Source organism: Volvox carteri, assembly GCF_000143455.1.
Source record: "Volvox carteri f. nagariensis unplaced genomic scaffold VOLCAscaffold_15, whole genome shotgun sequence".
NCBI lineage: Eukaryota > Viridiplantae > Chlorophyta > Chlorophyceae > Chlamydomonadales > Volvocaceae > Volvox > Volvox carteri.
In genome coordinates this window covers 1,629,540-1,643,745 of record NW_003307558.1, presented here as the reverse complement: position 1 = coordinate 1,643,745, position 14,206 = coordinate 1,629,540, and the positions used below count along the sequence as shown (strand labels likewise).

At 54.2% G+C, this 14,206-nt stretch overlaps 3 protein-coding genes across 3 annotated transcripts; all 3 read left to right on the top strand.

The window, feature by feature from the left end:
* Positions 1-788: 788 nt before the first annotated feature.
* Positions 789-4,854, top strand: VOLCADRAFT_104441 (uncharacterized protein; the record flags this gene model as incomplete). Its single annotated transcript, XM_002949739.1, has 10 exons — positions 789-960; positions 1,068-1,153; positions 1,234-1,282; positions 1,389-1,754; positions 2,343-2,384; positions 3,116-3,214; positions 3,517-3,642; positions 3,869-3,970; positions 4,257-4,310; positions 4,615-4,854. Exons 1-10 carry the CDS (start codon positions 943-945, stop codon positions 4,852-4,854), a joined length of 1,182 nt encoding a protein of 393 aa, XP_002949785.1. The 5' UTR covers positions 789-942.
* Positions 4,855-8,329: 3,475 nt separating this feature from the next.
* VOLCADRAFT_90162 (uncharacterized protein) lies at positions 8,330-10,596 on the top strand (the record flags this gene model as incomplete). Its single annotated transcript, XM_002949738.1, has 4 exons — positions 8,330-8,635; positions 8,725-8,894; positions 9,738-9,829; positions 10,517-10,596. The coding sequence occupies 4 exons, from the start codon at positions 8,330-8,332 to the stop codon at positions 10,594-10,596; spliced, it is 648 nt and encodes a 215-aa protein (XP_002949784.1).
* A 736-nt stretch (positions 10,597-11,332) lies between these two features.
* VOLCADRAFT_90161 (uncharacterized protein) lies at positions 11,333-13,764 on the top strand (the record flags this gene model as incomplete). Its single annotated transcript, XM_002949737.1, has 3 exons — positions 11,333-11,553; positions 11,694-11,967; positions 12,820-13,764. 3 exons carry the CDS (start codon positions 11,333-11,335, stop codon positions 13,762-13,764), a joined length of 1,440 nt encoding a protein of 479 aa, XP_002949783.1.
* Positions 13,765-14,206: the final 442 nt, after the last annotated feature.

Below are 14,206 nucleotides of genomic sequence, written 5' to 3'. Positions count from 1 at the left end.
GGGAGACAGCTAACATAGCCAACTTTTTAATAGGGCAAGATAAAATAACTTGTGGAGGGCACATCTTACCAAAGCCGGGAAAGGCCCCTAAGCGACACACGCACACTTGCCGCGCTTGCGTGTCCCTTGGCAACACTCTTGTGCAACCTTCCCTGCACGTATCCTAATGCCAAGATTGATCAGGCCCAGAACCTAAGTACCTCTTCTAAAGAAGCTTAGGACGCTCCTAAGAACAGGCGCGCCAGCAGGGGGAGCTACACCGGTGCTGGGCTGCTGGACGGGTACGGATGTGGGCATCGCACTCCCAATGTCCGGCTGAGCTTGAGCTTCCTGCTGCAGCTGTGGGTCCTGGATCGGCTGCTGTTGATATTGGGGGCCCTCCGGCACGGCTTGGTACTGGACTGGCTGTGGCTGCATTTCGGCTGTCGGGAAGAATCCGCCAGGTTGAGGCTGAATTCCTTGAGCTGGCGAACCATAGGGATATGTTGCCTGATGATACACGTCCTGGTAACCTCCTGCCGGTGCCGCCATTGTTCTCTTTCTTTATAGTGTTGGGGGTCTACATGGCCATAGTCAAGGTTGACCCGCACGTACATACATGTTCGAAAGGTATTACCAAGATTATGCAATATGTGGTGCAACGGTGTACTTAAAAATGTTAGGCTTACATCTCTCATCGCCTCGGTCAGCTCCTCGCTCGTACCTCCCGCTTGGATCCGGCAACCGGAAAGGAAGCACACCTTACCGAGATTACTACTCAAGCCGTAATTACTGACCGACCGATAAGGTGTCATTACCGGTTTATGCTTATATTTTGCTGCTTGCCTGTGAAGCCCACCTCCAACCTCCGAATCAGAAAACCGCATCTGTGTAGCGCAGTCGCTTGTTTGGCAGTCGCAGACTTTTGGAAGTCACGCTGTGGAGTACTCCATCGGGATCCAGATGAATCAAAGCTTCCTGGTGTGTTCGGGAGTTTCGTTATTTCTCTTGCCGCCACCCAATCAGGTCGCTGTGTTGCGCTACGGGCGGCGCCCCTCCTGAGCTTTATTCTAACACTGGATCTGCAGATACCACTAGCATCCAACGGCCATACCCAGCGGGCTCTGCTTGGTCTGGTACAGCCCCTGGCAGCGTTTGGGACTGCACACTTAAGGTGTGGCATGCTGTTTGTACATTTTTGCTTCCCTTGACCCAATATCTATCATGCCTGAAACCATGAGCGCGGTGATACAGGGCCTTGTCGACGTCACGTTGCGGACTTAACGAGCAGCAAAAGGCCGAGGTAAATATTAATCGATATTAAACGTGTATGCCCCCCAAATATTCGGAGTTTTGCCGTGTGGAAGGCCAGCGTTAGTGATTACTGTCCGCGTGCATCGCACCACCAGGGCTCACAAGCAAGTACCTCAGGCGGCGAACAGCATGAGCAACAGCAACGGCAGGATTCGACTTCGTCAAGCGATCACGCGCAGAACTTCTACAATACGTTTAAGGCGGGCTATGAGCATGTGAAGTCTAAAGCTGCTGGGGCAGCGGGAGGCGGCAGCGGGCAGGAGCCAGCAGCGAAGCGCCTTTTGCAAACCCTAGCACAGGACCTCCGGGAAGTACTGCTGCCAGCGCAGGACATCACCTCGGCAACGCGGGTTTACACGGGGCCCGTCGCCTCCGCGACGTATGATGGCCCCACAGCGCTCGTCCTCGCACGGCAGCAGGCAACGGGTTGGCAGAAGGCATGGGATACAGTTCAGGAAAAGGTGAGACATGCGGATGAGAATGTGATGCAAAGGGAAAAGCGGGCATCATTACCTACATGGCCCATGTGGGAGTGCCACGGTCCATAGGCCACCCAGTTGCCCAGCTATGGGCAACAGCGAACAAAGCGTGTTGAGCTTCTCCGGCGGCGTGGACGGATTCCCAGTAATAGGCTGCAAGCCTCAGCTGTTGAAGTGTTGCGGGTTGCTCGTTGGGAAAATGTTTGCCAGCTGCAAAGCCAATCGCAGCATTCCGGGTTGGAAATCCCCTGCCAAGAAGGGCTCTTGGTAGTATGTCACGTGGTGACCGTTAAGAGTGTGCAGGACTTGGGACATGTTGGTTCACTGGGGTATGTACAGGTTGTAGATTTTGCATGTCTCAATCGGCAGACCTTCGGAGGGGGCTTGCCTGCATGTTGGCCGGCCTTCCTGGCTCTGCCGTGCGCCCCTTCTGGTATCTTGGGCACGAGTAGTAGTTAAGATGCGATTGAGGTATGGTTGTGGCCGCATTTGGCAGGACGCCGCAGCTCATTTAAGGATGTCCGCCCTCTCACCACTGCTGTTCCCCCGCCCTCCTTTATTGCACGTCAGCTGAGTGGCATCCCGGTGGTGTCTAAGTTGCTGAACCTCAAGGTGAGGCGAACACGGGCTGGGCTGACGCGAGCGATGCATGCACGGAAGTAAGAGACGAGCATGTATAACCTTTATGCTTGCCTCGAAATTGTGACAGCGCGTCTATTTAATATAACGGGACATGAATCGGCCGTTGTGTTGCCGTGCTCCTCCAAGCTTAGCCTTGTTCTTCATGCGAGGGTCAGTCTCATCCCAAACCCCCTCAAAACCCAAATCAAAAGGAACTCTCGTTAGCGGGCCCATGTTTGGCAGTGCATGTCTTTCTAATGCCGCGCCTGGTTATTGCTTGAGCTGTGATGTGGCATCTCAAGCCGGCCTTTGGGCGGTGCGGCACTACACTCTGGCTGTTTACAGCAGCGCGCATACAGCAGCCACTGTTGCGAATATCGAATAGCTTTTGCGATGTGCATAGAGTAGCTGTAGCAGTTTATAAGCTTGTTGAGGCGGCCCTGGGTCCGATGCCGGCTGGGAGCGTAGCGTTGCGGCTGGTTTTCCTGTGTGGGGCCACCAGGTTTGCTTCTCCAGGGGAGATGGCCGTTGCTGCCGGTCCCGCGTTTGCTTTGGACATCGTCCGGACCCGGCGTCATCCGGCGAGTCTGTGTTTGGATCCACAGCAGTGTAGTGAACAATGCCCCCTTGCCGCTTGCGCCTTTACTGCTGTTAACTTGTGGTTAATTACTTCCCGCCCCGTCTCTGTTCTCCCTCTTCCTGTTCCTGCTTGATCTGCGCAGGTGACCGACACCGCGGCCTACAAGAAGGGTCAGGAACTAGTGGAGGACCTCAAGGACAAGTACGAAACCAGCGATCACCCCGTTGTACACAAAGTAGAAGTAAGGCTCTTGCGCGACCGGTCTTCCTTTTGTTCCCACATGCTGTGTCCACCTGCTGTTCCCTCGTTGATGAGCTCAAGGATGTCCCTGTTGGCAGCCCACTAAGTCTGGCGTTGTCCCGTTGCCGACTAAGCGTTAAGGTGGTGATTTGCATTCCGGCGTACCTTTTCTTTGCCTGCCTGGTTTATTAACATATGGAGCTGCCTGCTCGTGCTCAGTGGGTCACCCATTCCGACCGTTTCAGGGGTTTGCAAATAACAACCATTTGTCCAAATCCCGCTGACCCCTGGCCCCTTTTCCAGGACCTCAAGGCACGCATGTTCACGGGCAGTGAGGCCTCCCGGGCAATGCGGGAGATCCGGGTGCGCGACCCTGCCTTCGATATGAACCGCTTTGTGCAGTCCGTAAAGCTGGATGCGCCCACGGTGGTAAGCAGATTCAGCTGTTTATGGTTGTTTGGGCGTTGGCTGTTGTCGCCGTGGCTGCCTGAGGCCCCGGAAGTATGGCAGCTGGGACTGAGCGGACAACTGTTGGGTTCCCTCTAGACAGCTTCCTGGGGTCGTGGTCACTTGGTGTCTCTTGTCGCACGATCCTTTTTGTTAGGTCGTTGTGTTGATACACACACCCCGCTTTGTTGTTCCCACTCTCCGTCAGGTTCGTGCCTTCCTGAAACATGACCTGGAGGCGCTATCGCAGCACTGTGGTCCTGAACTGCTGGAGCGCTTCGCGGGCATCTTCAAGCACTTTAACGAGCAGGTGCAGAAACGGGGGATGGGGCGTGGGTTGGCAGTGTGGGATACGTGAACATGCGGTACTGCTTTTGTTGGGGGGATGGACGGAGGATGCGAAACCTGTACGGAGGAGGTGCGATGGGCCTTGCGGCGGGGTTTGCTAGTCTCTTCCCGCCAGGCGCTGGGGGCCGGTCGCTTGCCAGTTCACTGTCTTCATTTTTCCCTCTTCTGATCTGTGGCTGCCGTATTCGCTCGACGTACTTACCGCTCTGAATGCTCCCACGTTGCCACACTTCGATGGCGTTTTTCAGGGCGTCTTTGAGGATCCCTCCATTCTCTTCATTGGCGATGTGGAGATTGTCGAGGTGGGTTTCGGGAGATTGGGTGGAAGAGCTGGTGTGGGATCTGCATGGCAGACCGGCCATGCACGCTTTGGTGCTGGGAAAGCCCCTGCTATATATGCGATCTGCGCTGGATTGAGGGCCGCCAGGCCGCCACATACATTCATGCCGGTCTGCGCGTTTGGTGGGATTCGCCTGTCTGTTGCGCCCGAGGCTCCTGGGCCTGGCTTTCCTTGAGTTCTTCGCCATCCAGCAGGATCCCTTTAGCGATGCATGAACAAATTCTTGTCCGAAAACGCGTGTGTCGTTTCCCCGCGTGCCCCGCCAGGTCCGGCTGATGGACGACGACCCCTTCATCATTGCGCAGTTCCACTGCCAACAGCTAAAGTGCACTCGCGACAAGTTTGGGAACGTGATTGATGGATCTGCTAACCAAATCCAGCGCGTGTACTATTTCTGGGGCCTTCAGCAGGAGCGCTCACCAGTGGTGACTGCGGAGGGCAAGGTGCTGCCGCCGCGATGGGTGATCAAGGACATGATGTGGCAGTCCATGTTGGCGCTGGTCTAGACGAGAAGGGGGAGGACCAGGCTGCCGGGAGGATGAGGAAAGGCGGAGTGGAAGGGAGCGTTGGGAGCGCCAGGAAAGCAAACAGCCTGACAAAGGCCGTGGGTTTCTGTCTGTAAAGGTGTGTTGAGGGCGAGGGACAGCTGGTGCAACAGCTGGTGACTCAGACGGCTGAGCGGAAGAGTTGCGGCTGGATACCCTAAACCAATGGCGACCAGGGAATGGCCTTGAAGTCGCCATGTGGAATCTGGTGGTGGCCAGGAGCGGCGTAGTATGAGGTCAAAGTTTTTTTGTCCAAGTACACAGTTAAATTCCGGTCCTTGGTCCCCAATTGTTCAAGGGAGCTCTCTGTTAGGTCCTCGCACGTGCGCGGTAGGAGTGCAACGGCGCCTTTCCTTAAGCTACCCTTTTCCTCTCAATATATGTTTAAATTGTTGCAGGCGTCGTGAATTGGTGCGTATATGCATGTGCAGTAGGTATAGTTCCAATGGTGCACTACGTACCGGCATGCGTAATTAATATGGGCGGGTGGCAGGATGAGTGGTTACTTTTGACAAAATCTGTTTAGGTTGGCATTGCGCAGCGTTGTGTTGGTCCTTGTTAGCACTAGGCCAGGTGCTAAGACGATGTGGAGATAAGTTTCTACGGCGGCTTCATTTTGGAAGGATTGGCCCGAACACGTGAAGTCACAGCAGCAGCAATGTAATAGACTGCAAGTCGTCCGCAGCAATGAGTGCATTTGGGGAGGACCATCGTGTGTGGCAAGGAATATGGGATGATATGGGCAGCGCAGCCCTCAGAGAACCAGACCGGGAGTGGCAGAATGCTAGGCTATTCGTTAGTGATGCTGGCATATTGAAGCAACTTAGTGATGCTTGCATATTGAAGCAAAAAATTCTCCATAATTCCTCAACCGGCATATGTTAATGTCAAACTGCTAAGTAGGGCGCCAACGGGCCCTACTGGTGGCCCCAGATAGAGCAGGCGATAGCTTGTGTCATGGCGAAGGAGTACTAGGGCAGTCCAATGTGCGCAGTTTACCGAGGCTGACTGGACCGGAACGATTGGCGAGGTAGGGACGCTGGCAACGCAGCTTGGGTTGGGGCGGCAGAAGTAGGCCGTGCGTTGCGCGTCGTTGCTAGGTAGGATGAGTCGTACATTAAGGTGCTATTGCGTGTTCGTTAAGAGCCCCTCGCACAAATGTGTCCGGTCGTACTGTGCCGAATAAACGGTCCATACAAGACGCCCCAAAAGCCAGGAGCGAATTTTACCGCGCGGGTGCGCGCGTGCGATTCACAAAATGCGCGTGTACAAGTGTATATAATTTTTCTTGGCGAAAAGGCCGAGGTGCGCCAGCGCGTTGCGCAGGTGGGCATGTTGGCCACAGCCGCACGCGGCATGCAGGCCGGAAATGTGGGTGGCTCCTTTGCCGTAATTGAAAGAACTGAAATCATACAACTTAGCTTGCAAGGCTGGGCTCATGACACGGCCGCGGGAAGAGGAAGCGTTTGGCGAAGCGACACTCTTGTGCAAGCAAACGGTCGCGCCTTTGGTAGCGCAACGTATACAGCACCTTGTTCAGAGTAAAGTCAAATTACAAAGTTGCGCAAAGTATAACATACATAAACTTAATTAAACATAAGAACAGATAAGACGTTGGACGCCGCTGTTGGCTTGGAACAGCTATTTGCTGTGCATAGGGCCGTGCCCGCGTTAGCCGTGTTGCAACAGCTCAGGATGGATTTCAGCCAGCAACAGGCGCAAGAGCTGCTGCACAACCACCGGGAATGTCTTCAGTTGGACACGTATAGTTTTGGTCGGCGGGGTCGAGCATCGTACGCACTGCGCACAGAAACCGAGGTGCAGCGTCTCTGTAACATCGCCAACATATCCGGTACGCGGTGGCAGGCTTGCCGAGCACGAAATGAAGGGGGGGTCGCATCTCACCATTCAACTAAGCATGCTCGATTGAATGCTCGGTAGCGTGCGAGTTTACCTATCAGGATGTTTGTTTGCAAATCCCTCCAAGCGAGAGGGCTTGGACCTATGCTGATGTTCGTTACAAGAAGTGAACTGAGGACTAATGCTACACGTCATGTATACGCGTTGCTTAGCTTGCAACGAGACGCGCCCACGATGAAAGGTATGCACGTAAATTCGCCCGTGCGCCGAACGCCTTGTAACGCTTCAACTACACTCACAATATACTGCTGCACTATTCTCTCCAGTCCTGCCACATTATGTTTCACCGACGTACTTCGGCACCTTCCACATCTATATACTTTTCGTACGCGGTCAGCTGCTTCACCAGGGCCCCCATATGGAAGGTGCCGAAATACGCCGGTGAAACATAATGTGGCAGGACTGGAGAGAATAGTGCAGCAGTATATTGTGAGTGTAGTTGAAGCGTTACAAGGCGTTCGGCGCACGGGCGAATTTACGTGCATACCTTTCATCGTGGGCGCGTCTCGTTGCAAGCTAAGCAACGCGTATACATGACGTGTAGCATTAGTCCTCAGTTCACTTCTTGTAACGAACATCAGCATAGGTCCAAGCCCTCTCGCTTGGAGGGATTTGCAAACAAACATCCTGATAGGTAAACTCGCACGCTACCGAGCATTCAACCGAGCACATGCATGCTTAGTTGAATGGTGAGATGCGACCCCCCTTCATTTCGTGCTCGGCAAGCCTGCCACCGCGTACCGGATATGTTGGCGATGTTACAGAGACGCTGCACCTCGGTTTCTGTGCGCAATGCGTACGATGCTCGACCCCGCCGACCAAACCTACACGTGCCCAACTGAAGACATTCCCGGTGGTTGTGCAGCAGCTCTTGCGCCTGTTGCTGGCTGAAATCCATCCTGAGCTGTTGCAACACGGCTAACGCGGGCACGGCCCTATGCACAGCAAGGGTTTTAGGGTTTCCAAGCCAACAGCGGCGTCCATGTCACCGACAAGGCTCTAAACGTCTTATCTGTTCTTATGTTTAATTAAGTTTGTATGTTATACATGCAGCATGTCGTGGGATCGAAACTAATACGCACATGAGGCACTTGTAAGCGGTCCTCTTGCAAAGTTTTCTGTAAATTCCTTAAAAGTCATGTGCTTTTGGATGCCAGCCCGAGCCAATCCTGCCAAATTGACAGCCAATTCGACACCCTGAACACGCTAATTCGATACCCTGTCAGGCCAATTTGACACCCCGAACAGGTCAATTCGATACCCTATCAGGCTAATTCAATACCCTGTTAGGCCAATTCGGCACCCGGACAGGCCAATTCGACACCCGGACAGGCCAATTCAGGCCCAGCACAGCCCAATTCCGAGGCTCCACAGCGCAATTCGAATACCTCCAGCGAGTCCGCCAGAACAATTCAAGACCTCGACAGACCATTTCTTTTGTCAGGAATAAAATCCAGGCTAATTCTGCGACAGAGCTCTTCCCTAATTCCAGCCCGGATCCTACCCTCCTGCCAGCATGACGGACGTCCGGGGCTTGAGTGCACACCGCCGGCTGTTGGAGGTGCTGCAGGTGGAGCTGGATGCGGCAACGACACGTGTGATGGTCACACCGGTGCTGGGCCGTGTGCCGGTCAAGCAGGGCGACCTCGATGCTTTGCAAGTCAGGCTGCACGACATCACGGGGCCCACTCCGGTCGTGGTGTGTGGCACCGCCCCACTGCTCAAGCGGGCTGACGAGGCGGCTGGGGGCGAGCGGCAAGCGGAGGGTGCCATGCCTGCTTTGAGCGGGCAGCAGGTGACATTGCTGCTTGTGAAAGTCGAGGTGTGTGTGGTTGGGGAAAGGGTGCACGGTGGGGAACTGTTTGAGTGTGCACCGTGTTTGCACATGACAGAACTGGCACACGTTTGCAGGTGGACGACCCTGCCACTGTGGAGCTGGTTCGGTGCAAGGTCGCTGCACTGGATGTCGGCTGGCTGTGGAACAAGCTACCTTGCCACAAAGCAGCAGGCAGTGCTATGCACCAGGTCGACATGGTGGGCCATGTGTATGTGGCCACCGACAGCAGCAATCTGGCTGGATGGTAGGGTGGGCAGGGTGTGTATGCAGAGGGTGCAACAGGCTTGAGAATGCGGCGATGCAGGAGGGCAGGCGTGTCAGAAGTAGGCTGGGCAGAAGGGCATGCGCAGGGCATGTGCCTGGCGTGCACCTTGATGGGCTAAGTCCTTTTGGCACCCGCTTCTTGCACCCGACATCATGAAGCTGTGGATCACGTCTGCGGGCTCACTGCGAGCCGATACAGCCATACAGTTCATATATGACTTCGGCATGGATGCGGCCGAAGTCCTCGACTCAACACAGGAATTCGCGGTATCGGTTCTGGAGGCAGCAACCAAGGCCCGTGCAGTATGAGAGCCTACCTGGTTACTTAGACGGATTTAGCGACTAGACCACTTATGAAGGTGTTGATTAACACCAGGGGTTTCCCTTGGGGTTTTATAGTCGCTTGCAGTCCATCGGAGGCGCTCGAGATAAGGTGCCGTACAAGAGTAGATTCCTGCGGAAGAAAGTCGCACCTTCCAGAGAAGAGTTACGATACCGGTCTGCAGATGGCAAACTGCTCCCCTTCACCGAGCCGAAACACCCAAGGTCGCCATCCGACAGTGCAGCAGATTCGGGCAACACCAGCCACGGAAGGGGTGCAGCTTCAAGCACCTGACTATATACCATCACTTGCATCGACAACGGCCGTTCATATGGCCGCTCATATGTACATATGGCCGTTCATATATAGCCAATCCGTCTGTCCTAGCCGCCGCTACAGCACCCATGCCCGAACCCCGCCCAAACGGATGCAAGCGGACACGGCAACTTACAAGCCCTTCAACCTGCACTTCCACCTGAATCTCCTCATGTACTGCTGCAGTCGGCATGTGGCAGACATCATGGAGGAGTACTACATCGACAAATACAATGCCCTGGGACCGCACGGCTACAATATCGTGCCTGGCGCGCCACGTGCATGGCCAAGACTGCATGTGCGCCTCGCTCGCAGCAACATCCACACAGCACAGATTACACACGATGTGTCGTTGAGGGACGAACCGGCATCATCGTCATGACGGTACTCATGCCGTGCAAGCCTTGAATCGGAAATAACTACAGTCCATAACTACTGTTCTCCACTTGGCCAAGCTGCATTACTTCTGGTGTGCTTGTCATGACACTCTTGCGTGAAAGTGGCCACCGCAAGCACCATTGCCCGGCAAGCATTTCGTGCTTTGCTGCAGAGCTTTGCTCTAGACGGCTACAAGTACAGTTCCGGTGGTCACACCCCGCCCCGTCTGCAAACCGTCATTCCTCTTGTCCGTGAAAGCAGGCAGTCACTGCTCGGGCTACACCTTGTAATACGTGTTTCGGATTCTCATCACGCTTTTTACAGGTCATTAAACGTGCGGGCGCAGCCTCAGCTCTAGATGCATCAAGGCAGGCTGTACTGTGCACTCAAACGCAAAGTTCTTGTTCGTGTAGTGCAGCTGCTCTTTCCGTTCGGCACCTGTGAGTGATACTTCCTGTCGGTCACACGCACCCAGCACTACTCCACCAGATCTCTTCGTCCAAGTGGACACTGCAAGCAGTCGTCTTACTCTTCTTCATATAAACGAGCCGTAGCCCCCTTCGCATTCCACACTGACGCATGCGCAGTTGAGTTGAGCCCTGTCCAGTACGGCAGCCATCCACTAACACAACAGTACGTTCAATCCTTCCGCTTCCAAACCGAGTAATGCGCGGCCAGCTGCTTCACCAGATACCCACGATGTTTTTTCGGAAATATTGAGCAAAAGGATTTCGGTGTGGCGGAGACGGGTAAGGTTGTAGCGCTCCTAGCTCAGTACTCAGCAATCACTCAGGAGCCCAGCCAGTAAAGGTGTGCCACTATTATTTATAAAAAAAACGGATAACTAGAAGTATGTATGTATTTGGAAAAATACATGTCGTTGACGTTGTGGAATGCGAGGAGATGTGCATAATTGGCGCAGCTACAATAGCATGTGCCTGATTTAGTAGCATGAATGAAGAATAAAAACACGCATTGCACATTATGCTTCATGTATTGTGCGGTGCTGCTGTTGTCCACTTACCGTACTCGACGACGCGAACGTCGAATCCAGGCAAAGACTTGACGGAGTAATTTCTTGGTATTAGAATATTGTGTTTAAAAATCGATAAAGCTTTGAATAAAAGAAACCAAGCATAGCATCAGTAGCAAGAGCTGTTGTCCTACCTTCGCGTTCTGTGCAATCCCAGTTACCCACGTAAAAAAATCCATCTTTCCTGCATTCAAAAAAATCTCCTTGGTATTCTGCATGTGCGAGCGAAAGAGAACTATCCGGATCTCGAGCTCGACGCCAACGCGACTCTACACCTTCCCGCCTCACTGACGCCGTATACCAATAGGAGTGGCCAGCCAGAACTTTACAGGATTACAAATCTATTAAATATTTGGAGCCTAAGGTAAAAATGTTGAAGTGGGATGTCATGTTGAGCTACCGTACAGCGGACACGGGCGCCAAGGAATTTGGAGGTGATGGCACCGTCCTGCAAATAAAGACGTATTTGGAGGAGCATGGCTACACTGTCTACCTGAATGAGAATGTCCTGGAAGGTGGACACGACTGGAGCAAGGAGATCCAGCAGGCCGTGATGAACTGTATGGTTTTTGTGATGCTGTGCTCGCAAGGGTAAGCGCATCTATGCATGGCCTGTTGCTGGGCCGCACGCAAAGGTCAGCAGCAGGGATTCCGTTCGACCCACCCAAGGGTGGAAATAGTCTTGCCTTCTCTTCCCCTCGGGTTGATCAATCCTCGCCACTTGTGTATAGCCAATCCTTACGCCTCGCAATGCCGGTGCATTCATGCTTAGAAGCTAATGCTGTACTTGGCAGGTACGGCGAAAATAAGTGGACTTTTGGTGAGTTCCAGTTCGCCGAGAGCGAGCGCAAGCATATCATCCCGTTGTGGCACAGCGGAACGTACCCGCCCCCACCCCTCAAGGTCATGCTCGGCAACTACACCCGCGTCCCAAAGGGCGGAAAACCGCTAGTCCAGTGCGACTTCGACACCTGTATGAAGCAGCTGGAGAGCCGACTGGGCCAGGTAGGTACGCCGTACGCGGTAAGGTACGGCTGTACTGTACCGTACGGCCCGGGGTCCGAGGCGAGGCATATCAGGTATACCTGCAGAAGCAACGCCTGGCGCAGTAAAGGAGACTTAGTTGGGCGAGCTTACGCTGCAACAATCTCTGCAAATGCTATATGCTACTAATCTCCGGTAAACGACTGGCAAGGTCGTCGGGAGGAGTTTACCTGAAGGGGATTTCCCCAAGAAGGCGTGTCCGAAAACTAGCTTGCTTTTGCATGATAGTCCTTAGCTTACAGCCATGCTGCTTGTTGCTACCAAAGTCGGCTCCAACGTCGATGTGGTGTGACCCCCAACGTCACGGCCGGCCCCCCCAGTATGGGTGCAAGCCAATGCGGCCACCAGGACCAGGATGGCGACCTGGTCCCGTACCATCCGCGACATTTGATGATGCCCAATCCCGGTCCGAGGCAAGGGCAAAGGCAAGTCCGGGGCTATCTGCGTGTCTCTTTTCCTGTTCAGCGGGCAAATGTGCTGCAGAGGGCTGAAATGGCAATCGATTAATGCAGCCGTACATGGCACATGGACATTGTTGCTAGTTCCGTTTCAAGTCTCATGGCACAGGTGCTCTCGTACATGGGTGGCTGCTGGCCTCTCACAGTGCTTGTGTGCGTGCTCGGTCTGCACCAAAACCACGGCGGCACTATATATTCCTCTACGAATGTACACAAGCAGGGAATCGCTTTATGACTTAAAAGTCAGTGGCGTGACAATGGCGAAACATTGAAAGCAAAGGGATCTCCGGTGCAGACTCACCGTATTTGTTGTGACTCAATGCATTTTAATTGGCTGTACGGCGCAATCGTACAGGCGCTGGCCAAGACCGCCCAGGAGGCCGCTGCAGCTCGCGACGCCACCAAGCCCTCCACCACACCTACGAGCTGCATCCGCAAGTTGATTGGCCATGAAGATGAGGTCTTGGTGTTGTGCTGGTCGTCCGATAGCCGCACACTAGTCAGCGGTGGCGCCGACAAACAGACACTGCTGTGGGAAGCTAGCTCCGGCCGCTGCATGAACATGCTCCGGGGCCATCGACATGAGATCTGCGCCCTGGGATACAGCCCCGACGGCCGAAGGCTTACCACCGTAGGAGAGGAGGGCACCGTGCGGGTTTGGCACGCGGAGGATCCTCAGTATGAGCCGCCGCTGATCCTGCCCGGCGATGGGAGCTTAACAAGCATGAGCTGGTACCCGGACAACTACCACTTGCTTACGTGCAGTCGTGAGCGCGTCTTGCGAGTATGGAACGTGTGGCTAGGGGCGAGGGAGCGGTTGTTACGCCTGCCAGACAATGTAGGTTTCCATTTGCGGCTATCACCGGATGGCTATAAGCTAGCAGCCAGCGGCAGTCCACCGATAGTTTGGGTGTTGAAGGAGACCACGGGGGAGCCCCTGTTATCGATGCAAGGACACGCAGACACCGTCACGAGCTTGGCGTGGTCTCCGGACGGCAGATTTCTGGCGACGACGAGCCGGGACAAGACCGCGCGTGTGTGGGATGTGGCCACTGGACAGTGCAGGATCATCTTCGCGGGGCATACTGAGTTTGTCACGGCAGCGTGCTGGTCCCCGGACGGCCGACAGCTAGCGACCGGGAGCGACGATAAAACACTGCGCGTGTGGGATTTGGGCTCGGGTGTGTGCCGCCGTACACTCAGTGGGCATGCGGGAGCGGTGACGAGTGTGGCATGGTCACCAGACGGACGCCACGTGGCGACAGGCTGCACCGACAAGAGCGTGCGCATCTGGGCCTAGTTCTGCACCGCGCAAAATATAAGTATCGTTTGCTATAAATATAAGCGGAATGTGATGTGTGAGTATGAGTGCTTAGTGTTATTATAAGGGGCAGCATGAAGGTGACATAACATGTGATTGTTGAAGGCAGCTGCAGGGCTCTTCACCAGGGTACCCAAAAATTTCAGTTGTGCCCTCTAAAACCCTGAAACCCTTGAAAACCACAAAAACCACGAGGATCAACCTGTTCATTACAGCAGGCTAAGGCCAAATATATTATACATCGTGATGCACATTGTATTTCTGCAGCATGCGCTTTTTTGTTGCAACCTGAAAATTTGCTCCTCTCTGACAAAGAACACATCGACCAGCTGCAGGCTTTCACCCGAGCCGCCGCACAAAGCACTGCGGATGGGCCAAGATGGGGACACAGACCAACACTGCAGAAGTGCATGATACTATC